The 17,175-nt window shown below is 25.7% G+C and overlaps 1 protein-coding gene across 2 annotated transcripts; it reads right to left on the bottom strand.

The window, feature by feature from the left end:
- Window positions 1-28: 28 nt before the first annotated feature.
- On the bottom strand, window positions 29-17,171 carry LOC107438747 (sorting nexin-8). 2 transcript variants are annotated; one of them, XM_016051100.5, is made up of 13 exons: window positions 17,016-17,171; window positions 16,022-16,149; window positions 14,855-14,987; window positions 12,252-12,445; window positions 11,209-11,326; window positions 10,848-10,969; window positions 9,540-9,620; window positions 9,296-9,456; window positions 7,207-7,339; window positions 7,055-7,123; window positions 4,870-4,968; window positions 4,642-4,797; window positions 29-1,396 (listed from the first exon to the last, which is right to left on the bottom strand). In XM_016051100.5, exons 1-13 carry the CDS (start codon window positions 17,035-17,037, stop codon window positions 1,304-1,306), a joined length of 1,509 nt encoding a protein of 502 aa, XP_015906586.1. In that variant the 5' UTR covers window positions 17,038-17,171; the 3' UTR covers window positions 29-1,303. The 2 variants fall into 2 exon arrangements, with proteins under 2 accessions (XP_015906586.1, XP_015906587.1); XM_016051101.4 differs by lacking the exon at window positions 17,016-17,171 and adding an exon at window positions 16,872-16,895 and having other exon boundaries at window positions 311-1,396.
- Window positions 17,172-17,175: the final 4 nt, after the last annotated feature.

Below are 17,175 nucleotides of genomic sequence, written 5' to 3' on the forward strand. Positions count from 1 at the left end.
CATAAAAATTTGTCTTGAAAGTTTTGAGATTACACTAATTTTAATTCTTGAAACTACAAGCATAAAAAAAAAAAAAATCTCAAAATTTGAAAGCAGAAGAAGGGTTAGTTAAAGATGCATAGTGCATGTATGTCATACAATTTTAAATTAAAACTAATTTATTTTACCTTTTATATTATATGAATAGTTTAAAACTGAAAATCTGCATAAAGAAATAGTTCTATCTGATGATATTTAATCTGGTTAGTTTTAATTCATTAATGAAACAAATAAAACTTTAATTCTAATCATTTATAAAATTTTTTAAATATTTTTTTTTCAATCATGCAAAAGGAAAAACTTAATCATAATTCAAAATATTTTAATTATTAAACTTCCAATAGCCCAAATGTTAAACATGTCTTGCTAAACATATTAAAGCATTTTTGGAGCCTGAACAAGTATAGGTTATACCCTAACATGAATTTGGGTAAAAAACAGAACAATTTGAAAGTTATAGTGAGGTTTGAGAGTTGAAAAGTAATCAAATACATTATAAATAATTTTTTTAGCAAAAGCTTATTCTTATTATTACTGCAGTCTTCAAGACATTAAACTCATAGCTATATTTTAGAAGTAAGATAATAAAACTCAATGAAATATTTGTAGTAATTATCTTGCATATTCATATGCATTATTAAAGAATAATAAAATTACCCATAATCTCAAATTATTATCATTTTATAACTCACAACCTAGAATGGCATACACAAAAAAAAAATAGATAATAAAAATAACTCTCAATGTACTAGATTTCATTTAAATAAAAATCTGAAATAAGATTTTTATTTAAATGAAAATTCTAATAAAATTTTACAAAAGATTAATCAAGAAAATTGCGAAAATGAGATTAATATCAATTGATAACTTTTTGATTGTAAAATATTAAATATCAGAATACAAACATTTTGAATAAGGGGAGAAAATCCCACAAAACAATATAATTCATCACTGAATTGAGTATTTAATTAAATAAAGCTCTTAAAATAAATAGATGTGAAAAACTAACTAAAAAAAAATCAGTATAAAGAGAAGGAGGCTTTTAACAATGAAAGACATGAATAACAACTATATATATAAATATATTTTAAATAGGAATTCACCAGGTTTTAGCATTCAAAGTAATTCATTTGCTTCAAAAAATATTCACATTTATAAATTGCATGATATTCAAAATATCTTTATGCATCAAAAAAAATTTCTAATGATACGGCACTGTTTTCATTTAGGCATCCGAAATACAAAACCAAATTTGATTTTGTAGTTACCTACTAATGGTAGAAGTAGGAGATGGAGTACCAGGTATAGGAATCAAATTTTCTGTTAAAGGTTCCATAGTTTTCCATATTGTTGAAATCTAAAGGTTAAAAAGATGAAAATTAACATAAATAATGAAAGTGATTATTATCTAAACAATTATTAAAATATTTCTTTTGTTCTATTCACTTAATAAGCCAGCTGTTTCAACCAATAAATTGAGATGCAGTTCCGCATTTCCATCAAAAACAGATAACTAAATTGAAATGTAACAACCAAAAAATAATTTGACAAACTTTAATACTTGGTGGATTAAAACTTTTGACTTCTATTTTAAATCTTAAAAGTAAATTCTAAAAAAAGATGTTTTTTTTTTTTTTTTTTTTTTTTTTTTTTTTTTTTGCAGTCATATGAAAATCTTACTACCAGTTTCTAAAGCATTTTATGGTAAATGTTTGAAATTTAAAGTTATCCAAAATAAACTCTAGTTTTACTTACATTAATTTTAATTAAAAACATTTATTCCTGGCTTAATTGAAGTAAAAAATATGTTAATAAATGAACCAATTAAACTACAGTAGAGCTCAATTATCCGAACTGCTTGGGACCGAACGTGGTTCAGATAATGAAAAGTTCGGATAATTGGAAAGTTGTTTGAAATCTAATTTAAAAGATTATTATTTATGCCCTAACTTCCCTTCACACTTTTTCCAGGTTTGGGACTGGCAGTACTTTCTAAAATTGCTCTGTTTAAAAGTTTTTTTTTTTGTTCAATTTTTAAATATTTTTTACTTATTTTTTTCCTTTTTTTTCTCCTTTTCTTCATTTTGAATTTTTTTAATCATATTTCAGCATTTTATAATTTCTTTTGTCAATTACTGATTTTACCATATTTTTCTTTATTTTCTATAGCGAAAGAAATCCAACAAAGACTTTTGTTTCAAAGAAGATGCTCTTTTTTGAGCAGCCATATCCCTTATTCTTTTTAAATAAGTCAACTGAACTGGATCAACATCAATTTGACGTTCTAGCCAATTCATTGCAATATCTAATGAATTGCATTTTTCTATATGAGCAGGTTCACTATCTTGAACTTGATCACCTATACTTCTTCCTCTTTGTCTGTGGAGTTCCGATTTTCATTCAAAATTTCAGCAACAATTTCATCATCATTTAAAATTTGATATCCTGGGACGTTTTCAGTGTCTCGACGCCAGTCTTCTATTTCTTCTGCTGCATAACCTGGCATCTTTTCAGCTGGTAGATCTACTGGTTCAGAAATTTAAAAAAATTGTTGATAAGTTAAAAAGAATTCTAAACTTTAAAAAAAAAAAAAGAACGAATTCAGACACAGTTCGGATAATTGGCCGTTCGGATAATCGGCGCTCTACTGCATTATCAATGCATTACATGAATTGCAATTTTAATTTATAAATGTTGAACAGTCGAGCTATGTCACATTTGTGGCTATCAGTATTGAACTCTGTTGCCTAGTAATTTTGAATCCAATCTAGAAGACAAAGTAACTCTTGAATCAAGCATTGGGATAAACTCACATTTATGAAAACTCGCTTTAAAAATACATGGAGAGGAAAACTTTCCATGATCAGCCAGACAACGAAAGGATTTTAAACCATGATCTGTTTACCACTGAAGATATTTCTCATTAGCACTGTAGACAGCGGGAACTGGGAGTAGTATACAAATCAATCAGGTATTTGAAAATGGTTCACTTTATATAAAGGGGTGTGCTTCATCTTATAAGCCGCCTCAGCTTATATGTGACTTACACAATTTTTTCGGATTAATGTTTGAAAAGAAGATTTTTTTTTAAAAATGGCTCTGTTTGACAACAACACAAACAGCTATTTATAATTTGTCCCTTATAACAAAGATCAATATTTGTCTTCGCAATACAGACCAGTAAACAAGGGAACAAAATCATTCAAACAACATTTTAAGTATTGTAAATTATGTGAAATTTTTAAATACAGAACAGAACCCGTTATCTGGAAATCAGAAAACCGGAAAACCAAAAAACCGGAACGAAATTCGATAAATTTTCCCGCAATTTAAAAAAAAAAAATTTTTTTTCCTCATAAGATTTTAGGATTTTTCTTTCTTTTTTGAAAGATGTTTACCTTACCATCATTTCAGAAATAATCATTAGTGTATTACCTCATCGTTTTTTCTTATTTTTAAGATTATTTCCAAATATTTTTTTTTTTTTAGTTGGGTTCAACACTAAAAAAACGGCTTTTTGTAGCGATTCAGAAAACCGGGAAAATCAGTTATCCGGAATAGCGATAGTCCCGATCGTTCCGGATAATCGGTTCTCTACTGTAGTTGCAACTGAAAAAACAGATTATTACGATCAATATTATAAACATCCAATAATAAAGAAAAATTTACAAAAACTATTTAATTTCTAGTAAATATTAATTTACTGCTATAAAAATTATTTTTTTTATAAATTTGCCAGTAATGTTTCTAGTAAATATTTTTACAGGAAAGGGTAAACCAATACCCTGCAACAACTATGGAATTTCCGCAGTTTTTGAAAACTTTTTTTCTTTATGGTAGCAAATTTAATGCATTAATATTTAATAAATTAAAAATGAAACATTTTTGTTCACCACTACATATTATTAAATTAATCAAATATATAAAATGTCAAATGGTTATCCTGATAAAAGTCCTAGCTCTAGAAGAATTCAATTTATTGCAAACATTTCTGCCGATGTTTATTACCACTGCAAATAATATTTCATATAACTCCAGATGTCAAAAGGTATGTAAATCCTTAAAAAATTATTACATTTCATTTAAAGCCTTCAGTTAAAATTAGTATTTTTTTAAAAATATGGAAATTCTAGTTTTAACTAAAGAACAAAATTATTCTTTAGGTAAGAAGTAAGCACTGGAATTATAAGGGATACAGATACAGAAAACTAGCAAATTTAAACCAAATATTATGCAAAAATATTGCTATAAGAATATGTATATGTACTATATCATAAAAATGCAAAGCAAAAATATGTTTAAAAAAAATGCAAAAAGAACCTAAAAAAACAGATAACATGTAAAACTTTCTGTTAAAATTAATTTTTTAAAAAAAAGGTAAACTCTAGACTTAAATAAAGAGCAAAAAATATCCAATAGCTTTAAAGTAAGCACTGCAATAATAAAGGATGCAGATATAGAAAACTGACCATTTTAAACCAAGTATTTTATAAAGATATTGCTATAAGAATATAAAAATGCAAACCTAAAATATATCATAGATAAGCAACATTAACGCTATTTATTTTTAATAAAACTCTAAAATTAGAAAAAACTACTTACATTTGATAATCCTTTAGTCCGCAAACTAACTAGAGATTGAAGGACTTTTACCAGAACTTGCATGTAGGTATGAACTAGCTGTGTTTCCATATGAATACAATGTAGAAAAAAATAATTTCTCTTTTCATTCAGTTGATGAGCTTGATTTTCAGCATCCTATGATAAAAGCAGAAGTTAGTCCAGTTAAAGTAACTAATTTATGGAAACAAGATAAATTAAAATACTTACCACTACGATGGGATTTGTAGATGTTTGACGAGCTAGAAGTTTCCTCGAACTTTTCTGTCTTACTACGCTGTTAAATTGTTCATATCGATCACAAAGTTCCTAAATTTTTTTATAAAATGTTATACGTTTTAAAAATATCACTAACTAACAATTTAATATTTCAAGAAAGTATGTAAAAATCACATTATTACATTATTTGTGAAAAAAAATTATTATAGCATGAAATAGATTATCAGTTAGAAAAATTAGATTCTTTTTAAAAATTATAAGTTATTATAATAAATTTTTATCAACTTTTTCTATTAAAAAATATATTATATAAAAAAGCTAGATCTTTTTATTTTCAAACATTAACTTTCTGTATATTAATTACTATATATCTTAAAATAAGAGTTACTTGGTAGGATATTATTCAATTAATAAACTATAAATTAAAAATGTGCTTATTTTTAAACTTAGTATTAAGTCTATATTAGATGCCAAAAATATATTAACACACATCCATCTGTATTATAAAAATTCACAGTTAATCACCAGTATCCAAATGACGAAAATTCGTCATTTGCCAACTGGTATGTTGCAGCAAATGATTATCAAAAAATTTTGGCACTTGGTCAATGAATGATATGTGCTAAGTTATGAAAAATTCAACTAATCTGAGAGTATTTTTTGAAAACACACAAAATCTCTTTCTATGGAAATAGTAATAAATATAGCTTTTAAGAGAAGTACCATACTTTAAAAAGAAGCATGTAATTTAAGTGTTATAACTAGCAACAAAATGGAATTGAGAACTACAAATGGAACACTGAAATTACAAAAGGAATAAATAAATCAAAATAGCAACAAAATAATAATAATAATTTGACGCCTGACATTTCACTCCATTTTGGCTCTTAGTGAACACTTATTACTAAAATGTGGGAATCTAGCTTCATGTTTATTCTTTAAATACCTAATACCATTGTTTATAAACATTTATTTTTTAATAATTTTTTTAAAACTTATTAATCACTATGTTATGTTTTAATGTATCACTATTTTCCAACTTTACAAAGCTGCTGCAAAACAGGAATGTTTCCAGACCTAACTTATTATCTTCTTTCTATCAGTAGAATGCTAGAAATGCCTTTCTTTTCCTAGTACTGCCAAAAAAAAAACTTATTACAACTTTTTAAGCAATATGTGACAAATAGAACAATATACGACTTTGTTATGTTCATGAGATAGAAATGAATTTTATATCTTACAATAGTACTCTTGCAAGAACTAAAATGATCAACCAAGAGATCATGGTGGTTAAGTTTCCATAATTTTGAGACTAATGGCATGATGGAGACAATGTGGTCAGTACTGTGCAACTGTCTCTTATACTTTCCAGATAAGATGATACTTATTGACTTGATGCTGGAGGCACTCAAGTCACCATCAGTGTTAAAGCCAGTATTTTCTGATTAAATTTTAAAATTACTTTAATCAATAGAGTGCTTCGTATGTGAGAATTTTTTTTTTAATAAAAATTTCTCATCAATGTACATTTTTTTTATCGAAACCTCTTGAAACAAAAAGCTGGTATCCTATACTTTTGATAGTTATCCTGCTAAAAATCTCTTTTTCTCCCTTGTCCTTGAATAAAAAAAGTGCGTTGATGAGTAATTTTTATAAAAATTTATCCAAATCCAAACCACTTTAGGAATCCAAATTACTCAACCTAGCAAGCTATCAAAAAAATAAGTTATAAGTTTGACTGATTCTTTAATGTACTCTACAATTTTATAGAACAATTTAATTCAATACATTTAATTAAGTTTAAGTTAATATACTTTAAAATTAATGTTATATAAAATATTTAAATATAATGTGCTTTTAAAAAAATAAATCTTGAAATAAATTTTGTTTCTACTTTAAAATGTTGTGTTGCATTTAACCCATTTGTTAATCATATTATTAATGCATTATTGCATTTCAAAAAATCATTTACTGTTTAGCTTCAATGCCAAATAAATCAATAACAAAACTTAATTCCCCCCCCCACAGTTGAAAAATAGCTTGTTTCTGCCACCCCTAAAGTGCAACAAAACATTGTTTAGACTGGTATATCAAGGGAACTATGTATGTTTTATTTCAAACAAATAAATATTAGTACAAAGTTGAACGGAATTGCAAAGTAAATTATTTAACATACCTTGTATGCAGTAAGAATATCTAAAAATAAATTTAACTCTTCCAAAACTTCTTCCTCTTCTTTAGATGCCTATAATATTAAGATATAGAAATGTTATTCTTCTTTATAAATTTTATTTTAAGTAAATAAATTTGAGAACAGAATATACTAACCAAATCAAGATATGCAGAGGAAACAGTTGATAGCATTGGGTGAATATTTTTCATGCCTCTTTTCAAATCATCCCATGTTTCATTACCTCCGGAACCCCAATCAGATTCTGCACTGGCACTGTTAGCCAAAGAGCTGGAATAAAACAAATATTGATCATGGAAGAAAGAAAAAAACTATAAGTATATTAATAAACATTCAAAGAATAGTTAACTTCATATAATCCAGAGGTACTATTCCTAAAAAAAGTCGTAGTTTTGATGCTATATAAATTACAAAGTAAATTTTTTGTAAATTATAATTTAAAAGAAAAAAAAACTTTTTTTTCTGCACGAAAAGATTTGTTTAGATCATTGATTCAGAAGCCAATGTGTTTAAGTTTCTGTTTTACTTTTACAGCTTTTTGAATTTGGGTAAAGTCAGTATGAAAAAAATGTTCCCTTGAAATTCTGTTACATTTTTTAATATTACCATAGTTTGGCATTTGCAGTGATTGGAAAATATTTGTGCATACTAATAATTAAAAAAAAAATGTTTATGAACAGAAGTTAAAAAAAGTTATAACAAGATATTGGTACAAAATAATGCAAATAGAATAAATATTGTGATACAACGATAACGCAATTTATAAGTCATGCATTTTGATTTATATTCATGTGGCTTACAAAGATCATCACATCTTCATGATCCATATTAATGGATTTCATTTATTAGTTTATGAATCACACATTCAATTTGTAGTAATGTTGTCTATAACTGACATGTTAACTCGAGAGTTTATAAATTTATAAAATCAAATATTTGGATTTGCCTTTTAAATTGACCAAGATACTAAGAAGAAACATAGGAGCAAAATATGGCAAGTAAAGAAAAATGTAAAATATAGCACATATGAATGAGATAAAAAGTGACAAAGTAAAGACAGAAATGTTGTTTTAGTCTTTAAACTTGTAGACCTGGATTAGAAACACAATGACCAACATCTAACATAACAATTAGATGTGAACAGAAAAAAGGAGTTATAACAAAGATCATATTTTAGCTATAACATGGTATAATAGGACGTAATTCTCAATTACTTTTATAATTAGCAAAATAAAAAATATTAATTATAACTTTATTACAGTAAAACATCTGAACAATGGTCTCTAGCGGAAATGTGAATGGTGTAAAGTAGTGGCCATTATTTTAAGTTATCAATAAAATGATTGTTTAAAAAATAAAATACAGATTTAATTCACAAACAGTTGATTTAATCCCCTAAATTACTGACCCAATGATTAGCATTTTTCTTCATTAAATGACATTAATTTGCTTTTATCCTTACTCATGTAGTAAAGCACATTTTCATAGGCTAATTAATTTTTTACTATTTAATTCCTCTTTTTAACCTTCAATGGTTATATATTCCGTTTTTAACCGTGAAAGGATAATTTTCTTAATAATGATCAATTAAAATTATTGCAAGCTATAAGATGAATAGGTGAAACAAATTAACTAAAATACATCATCTTCTGAAACAAAGTTCATGCTAGTAACAAATGGCTATTGCTCAGATATTGCTGTTCAGAGGTTCAATCTCATGTAAATCGTATGGAATAAATTCGGTTAAATAAAATTATATTTGTTTCTTGGTGATTGCCATTGTTTGGAGGAGATCGTTAAACGATTTTGGACTGCACATTAAAACTACTTTTTTATATTAATTTTTAATTTAAAAATAATAATTATTTATTACTTAATTAAAAGGAAATGTAATTTTAAAGAACATAAACAATTAGTACAAAAAGTATTTTTACAGTGATCATACTCTAAAAGATATCAAGCACAGCAATAATAAAGACTGAAAATAAAAAATTGTCTGCTGAATTTATTGATACAGAACCAGAGTCAGCTACATCCATATGATGTTATATACTCAAGGTATGGAAATTAAATGCTCTAAACAAGGTCTTAAGTTCATAGAACTTGTACAAAATAGAATAAACCTCGTCATGGAGCAAAAATAGTGAGATCAATTGTATTTAAGGAAAAAAAGCAGAAAAAAACATTAATATTTAATATATGATATAAAATAAATAGAAAATGTACCACAATTCTTTTCCGAATAACAGCATATCAGATGACTCTTGCTTTGCTCTGTCAACAACCCTTTCAGTAACTTCTTTCAATTGTTGAAAACCATTGTATACTTGTTTCATCTGCTCTCTGACAATGGATAATTGATTAAATGAATCAATAGGAACTAATTCCTAAAAAATTAAAATAAAAAGCATTTAATCATTAAAAATATCATACAGAAATAAAATATTTTTAAAAAAAATGAAGCCCATACTTCTGCATCATTAGCTTGTTCATTTGAATTAAATTCATCTAAAACTCCACGAAAGTGATCCTTCATTTTGTGTTGAAGATCCTGAAAAGATATTAAACGATTCACATCTTTTTTTTTTTAAATGTAACATATAATAAAGTTCTAATTTAAATACGACAGTACAGTGAAAACTTGTTTACCAGTTTCATTTTGTTTCAATGAAAATTCTGTTATCCAACAAATGATAGGACATACTTTGTGCCATGTAATATTTTTACAATATTTCATCCCCTCCCCGCAACTTGAAGATAACTGCCTTACATACACTTGTAACTGTGCTTATAAAATTTGTTCAAATAGTTATCTCTTCAATGAAGAGATCCTTTCCTTTAAAGCTATTGCTGTGGACCAGGGTTTTCATTCTAATATTATTGGTTCCAGTAATAGGAAATTAATCTAGCAATCTCCCTAACTCTATAGTTTGAACTTTAGCAATATAATTATTTTACCTTATAATCCAAAAATTAGTTTCCAAATTGGTAAGATTTTTAATAAATTTGTGATTAAAGTTGTTTTTTCAACTGCAAATTTCACTAACCTTAAATACGCTATTGCTGGTATTTATCAAATTTCATGTCAATGTGATCTTGCATACATTAGGCAAACTAAATGTATCCTTAAACTTAAAGAACACATAAGATATGCCCAAAATCAGGGCATTAACTGATCTTTTATTACTACATAGTTGAAATTCAAATCACAGATTTGAGTCATTTTCTGCTAAAATCAGTCAACATTGCTCTTCCCTTTTTAAACTTGATTTTTGGGTGTAATTCTAAGTTGTTAAAAATTCTATTAATTTAGTTAATGACCTTTCTTGGCCGTTAACTAAATTTTTGGGAGTCTATTTTAATTTAATTTGTTGCATTCTGGAGTTCCCACCAAATTCCCTCATATCTGTTTCTTAGCTCCCTAATTATTTTCTTGTTGAAACTTGTTCCTCTGTTCCTACAGGTTAAACTATTTTGCACATGTTTATCTCGTTACTATCTCTAACATATGAAATAGAAATGTAGAACTGAATATATATATATATATATGTTAATAGAACTGAAACTATGGATGTTCATTTATGTACTTTTATTTATGCTTTATTAAAAAATTTTTCTTCTATTTTTTTGCTTTAAACTTCTGTTACTTCTTTAATATATATTTTGTGAAAAATGCTGATCCAATTTAAACTTTTGTCAGGTTTCAAGGTATCTATTAATAAAATATTTTTTGATAAAAAAATGATATTCCAAGGTAGTAAAAAGGAAAGAAACATACTGTGCCAGAAAATGTCAGGAAAAAATGAAGTATTTTGTCTTCTGAAATAACAGGATGTCTGGCCAGAAGGTTTAGAAATCTTTTTAAAGATTTTCTTCTATCTTCTAAAAACTGTTCATCAGCTTAAAAATAAAATGGCATTATTTAGAAGCATATTTTTACTATAAAAATAATAAAATGAATTGAAACGTTTATAGAAAGAAAAAAAAAAAAAAAAGACTCTACAATTCTATAGCAATAGCATAAATACAATAGGAAAAAAAAAGACAAGTGACATTAAACAATGTTTAAAGTTAATGTGGCCATATTTTGACACTAAAGATACATTTAAGTTCATTAATGTATTGAAAAAAATTCTTACCTCCCATTACTTTTTTAGGTGGTAATTGAGGAATCAACCTGTATGGAAATTTTTGTAACAAAAGCTCTTGTAAAGCAACAAAATCATTATATCTTCTTTGAACATTAGATTTATTTCTCTATAAATGATAAAAAATGAATGTAATTAAAAAAAATAACTTTAGAAAAATATTAAATATCATAAATTAAATTATACTAATTAAACAAATTTTATGCTTTAAAATGGCCCCTAACTCTGTGTCTGTGCCATTATAATGACAAATATTAAAATTCTCATTTTTTATACCAGATGCAATAATGATTCTACATTCTTTTGAATAAAAAGAGTGAATTATTCAATACAGCATGAAGATTGAAATTAAGTTTCACTTCCTCTTGAATAAAAAAAATTTGCTACTAAAATAGAAGTTTCAAACTTTTATAGTTAATTGACAGAAAAAAAAACTTAGAGACAGACTTAACTAATACTTTCATTTGGCATTGGTATACAACAAGCTTGAAATATTAAGTTGCATTGAAATAGTTACTATAGTTGACAGAACATCCAGACAACAATGCTCAGGAAAATAATAGATAAAATAATAGTAAAGATCAAATCAATTGATATCAATGACAAGATTAAGAAATGAAAATGATTCTTTGAATATGAAATGTGACTGTAATTTTCTGCTATGACTTTAGTTGATTTTATCTATTTACTGTCATACCATTAATCAATATTACACTGATTGCTATTCAATTTATTTTGAAGAGAACAAATGTATGAAAATCTGAGTCGACAAGTATGGAGGATTTCTCCTTTAAAGTGTTAAATAAAAAACGATATTTAATATTCTCATTTCGATGCAATACAGCTAGACTCATAACCTTTTTTATGCTTTTTTCATTCATATAGGCATGAAATTCTGCAATCAACTAAACTGTATGAATAGTAAATTGTGAAGAGACATTTTAATACCAACAGTTTGCAAATTGATGAATTACTTTTTATCATTTAATTTACTAATATTATAAATTTTATGAAAAATTGAAAATTGTATTTACCTGACTAGTAACTTCATATTCAACATGTTTTAAAAATAATCCTTTCTTTTCAGGAACTAATGCTATTTGAACACTGTCCAACGCACAAATTTCATGGTAAGTCAGGCCTAGTCGCATAGGGTTTTTCTCTCGTCTTAAACGAATACTCAAAATCCTTAGGTCTGTCAAATCACCCAAAGAAGGTTTCGGCAACTCTAATTTAATAAAAATAGAATATTTTTTAATAACTTATTGAGAAAATAGTAAGAAATAAATTTTTATGAATTAAAATACACTTAATAAATCATGTGTTTAAAAAATTAGTATAAATAAAAATAGGATGAAATGAATATTCAGCCACTACTCGGCATTCTTTTATGAACATTTATTTGTTAGGAGAAATATGCAACAAAGTATTTATTAGAAAACTTCTTTCAACAATTTTTTTTTTAATTTTTTTAATAGATTTAATAAAGAATATTCTAAAAGAGTATTTTTTACTATACATTCTTAGAAATAGTTTTCACACAAATTTGTTAAGTTCTAAGGCTTGCAAATTTATGTTCTGGAAGACAAATGGAAAAGCGAAATTTGAAGAATCAAAACTAGATTACTTTATACTGAACTATGAGTTTTGTAATGTTAATTTTTTTTAAAATTACATTCAGCCAAATCAACTTTGTCATTTTATCAACACTTTTTGTTTCAAGAACTAAAAATATTTTGTTTTTGCTGTTTCTATTATAGTGCAACATTTTAACAGAGCTTTACTAATAAAACTGATTCTTTCACTGTCACTTTTTTCCTGTTTCTCTTTTGTTTTTTTATTATTCATAATTATTGCTTTTTTTATCAAAATTTCTTATTCTTAATAGTCATTGTCTTCTAAAAATATGACAAAGGAGTTAAACTAATATATTTTTAGCATTACATTTTGTGTTTAAAAATTAAGAACAATTTTCATTTTGATTTCTATCTAGCTTATTCTTTTTTTAAAAAAACTTTTGTTCTTAATCAAGTTTTTATTATGACATGGCAAGTAAGAGGTTTTCTATTAGACTTTTTTAAATCTTTTTCTTGAAAATACAGTAATTGGAAAACTGAGACGTTCAGCTTTGAAATATTCTCAAGAAGATCAGATTTTATTTTTCTGTTTCATTTTTATAGATAATCTTTAGTTCTTATTGCCATTTTCATTATCTAAATACTTGTTTGAATTTCAAAAACTATTTAAGACTATGTAAATCAGGATGCCCATCTTTTCAGTACTTAAAAGCACATTCTAGAATACAAATGAAACAGTAGACACTATTTTTTAAAAGTGAATATTCAAATTGAAAAATAAAATCACACTTAATAAAATTGGCATTCCAACTTTTATATCACATTTTAGTATAAATTTAATTATTTCTAAAGTGGTCATAATAGCAACAGTCACAGGTAAACCTTTTGATAGATACCATAAAGCCTGTTAAGCAAGAATTTAAAGACCCTTAATCTAAATAAATCACTCTTACATAAATTGAAAACTATTTTTATCAGAGTTTTAAGTAAAAGATAAAAATTAAACACATTGGATAGACTAAAAAAAGTTATATTTTAAAAGTATTGGTGTAAATTATTATAAAAGTAATGTTGATGAGTGATGAGCAAACTGATGATAATGGTAATGAACAAACAACCCTATATCATTTCCAGCAAATGTGAAGAGATCTCATGCCTTGGTTTAGTTATAAAACGAACTGAAAAGTGAAGCAATTTTCAGGTTATAGTAGATTTTTAAACATAAGTTAAAATCTGTTTTCTAGTTGGTTTAAATTATTAGCTTTCAAACGTAAAGTTACTTTTTTCCATTTTATTTATTTTAGATAATAAATTAAAAATAATAATATCCATTTTATTTCATAAAAGTAGGGATTATGCAACTTTCCATCACATAAATGGCTCTTAAGAAATTTATCTTTGCCACTTTAAATTAATACCTTGAAAGTAAATAGGTATTTTACCTAGTTGAAAGGTTTGACAGTAAATTCTTATCTAAAAAACGTTTAATGCAAGTAAATTATATCATGATTTATTTATTTCTTTAAAAAAAATGTATTTCAGATAATATTTAAAAAATATTAATTTATGATAATACAATGGTATAACACCAAATATTACTGAAAGATAATAATTATTAATAAAAGAAAAAAAGTTCATGCTTAAAATAAGGTGAGATACTTAAGGAGGCATACAACATCTTCAACCCCTTAAAAATACACTATCTTTTTTCTACTTTTTTTAACGTAGGAGCATAATTTTTAATATTATAAAAACTAATTTTCTCAGTATTCTATGTCAAAGACAACATATTTTATTTCATTTAAAACATTTTATTTTTCCGAAAATAATCAGTTATAACAAATTAGCAACTCTAAAAAATAAACATTGAATCCAAAACACGTCAAGATAATTACTTAATTGATTGCTAGGATACTGAAAAAATATATTGCCAATGTTCGAAGCTTAGAACTAAATTCTTAAATAAGTATCTGATATTAAAATATTAGCTTAAAAATCATGAAAGAGTTAATACATTCAAAATATATAATTCTAGCACAAAGAAAATAATTTATAAGTACCTCCTCCAGTGAAATTTTGAATAAGCTTTTCACTGACTTGTTTACCCTGTTGAGCAAATGCTACTAAAGCAAGGGCTTTATATAAACCAGATCGTGATAAATAGCCTTGTCGGGTATCTACAAGTTCCCATATCTAAAAATCAAACAAAATAAACTTTTTTTTTAAAGAAAATATCTCGTATTTTTTTAAAAAAAGCCTAAATTAAAAACTGAGAGTAAATAAAAATTAAATATCAAACAAAAAAGAAAAGTCATTGTTATCATCATTTATAAAAAACAAGGAATAGTTTTCTTTTTTTAAAAAAAATCTGATGTAAAAAAAAAGCTTAAAAACATCTTCACCTTGCAAGTGTAATTCCACGCTTATTCTCGTTTAACATCATTTACGATAATGAAGATAGAAGAGAAACGTTTTAATCTTACTGAATTACCAATTCGATGAAATCAGTTTTCTGTTGATGTAACATTATAACCTACATTCAGTTCTCTTAATATTCAGTATTCTAGTTATTATTTTACATATCTCAAAACCATTTGTGATAGTATAATAATGAATTTCATTTGAAAATAAAAGACTACAAATTAAAATACTAAAAAAAAAAAAATCTATTTGTTTTGTTTCTTAAAATGAAAAATTATTTTTACATATTACCACCAACTGACTAGTTCAACTTTTTTATAAATAATATATTCCCATTTTGACTTCTTTATTGGATTTGGTAAAGGCATTTTTTTTTTCCTCTTTTTGGTCAAAACATAGTTGTATAATATTCAAATTAAATTTGCATAAAGCTTTTTGTATAAATTATTATTCTTAATGCTTGCATAATATGTTACATGTATGTTAAATTGATCTTAATTTTTTTAAAATAACACTTTGCCTGACTCTGTTTTGTACTAGCAAACAAATATGAATTTATAAAAAGAGTGTTGCATATTAACGCGTTAAATTCTGCCACCAGACCTATAAGGAATCGGATGTCTTCTACAACAATCTTAAAATATCTACCCTTCTTAAAAAGTTTAAAGTCAAATAAATATAAACTCAAAATTGTTAAACCTTTGCAATAAATGAAGTAATAAAAGCGTGTAATGTGCAAATTTTAAAGATAATTTATACTCATATTTACTAAAATATCATTCAAATCAAGACCTGCTTCAACTTACTTGTGACAATGTTTGTTTGGGTAAGCTAGATTTCACTAATAGCTTAATGAACATATCTTGATCTACAACATTTTCTTGATTAGCGCAAACAATATCATACATTTCTCGATAGAATGGTGGCACAGTGCCTGAAAAATATGGAAATTTATTAGTTCAAAAACAGTATATACAACTGCACAGGATGGCTCTGTTCAAGCTGTCACTTTTTTAGATGTGCCTCTACAAAAATTGAAAGTAACAAATCTATCTTAATTTTATTTTTAAATATTCAAATTAAATTTGAAACAGGTAAGTGATCCTTCAACGTTATTTCTTTACTCTAATAGTGTAAAAAGATACGGTAAACTACAAGAAAAAAAATTAAAATGATAGACGGTCAAAAGCATTAAAATACTGTAACATAGAAGTTCTCATATGATTTAACACCAGTCATTTTCCATCCAAATTACTGCAGCAGAAGTAGAAATATAAAACAAACAGTAATTTCGTCTTAATATTTGTTTAAGATTATTAGCTTGCAAGAAAATTGAACACTAAGCTACATTCATTAAAATACTAATGGATATGATAATATAATCATGAATATAAATTGCTTAGCATCTTTTTTAATTATAATCAGTTTTTGAATGCGAAATGAAAACTAGACATAGGATATTTTTTAATTTCCAGTGCAATAGTATTATACTACGCAATATGTTTTCAGGAGTAAAACACAAGAATACAGTTGAAAACAAAACGTTTATTTCAGGGCGATAATTAAAAAAAAAATGTTTTTTAAATAATTTGAAAGTGAAAGTAATTTTCTTTAGAAATTTTTAGGAATAATTAGACATCCTCAGTAGTTAGTGACCTTGCTAGTAGGTTCCGAAATAAATTACGTTTTACTTTAACAGTACAAAAATAAAAGTAGTTACTAGGCCTCAACCTTTAATTGACCAGCTAATAATGTTTAAAATTATAATTATTCAAAAATTTTAAAGTTTAAAAATATTACCGAACGCCAAATCCGCTGCCATGGTCACCCAAAATAAATAAGTCACGCCCCCATTTCCTACTCAATGTTTCTTTTCTGTTGATACATGAAAGATAAAAATATTTATTGCTAATTTATTCAATTTTGTAACAAATTATAATCAATAACTAATTTTTAAAGA

Source organism: Parasteatoda tepidariorum, chromosome 3 (genome assembly GCF_982258835.1).
Source record: "Parasteatoda tepidariorum strain Cologne lab strain chromosome 3, Ptep-v5.0, whole genome shotgun sequence".
Lineage (NCBI taxonomy): Eukaryota > Metazoa > Arthropoda > Arachnida > Araneae > Theridiidae > Parasteatoda > Parasteatoda tepidariorum.

Bases quoted from the DNA above. Each gene is read 5' to 3' on its own strand.
- LOC107438747 (XM_016051100.5), bottom strand. From the start codon at position 17,037: ATGGCAGCGGATTTGGCGTTCG. The intron at 10,970-11,208 runs GTAAGAATTTTT...TTTATTTTTAAG, and splicing joins ACCTAAAAAAGTAATGGGAG to CTGATGAACAGTTTTTAGAA. The intron at 4,798-4,869 runs GTAAGTATTTTA...CTTTTATCATAG, and splicing joins CTACAAATCCCATCGTAGTG to GATGCTGAAAATCAAGCTCA.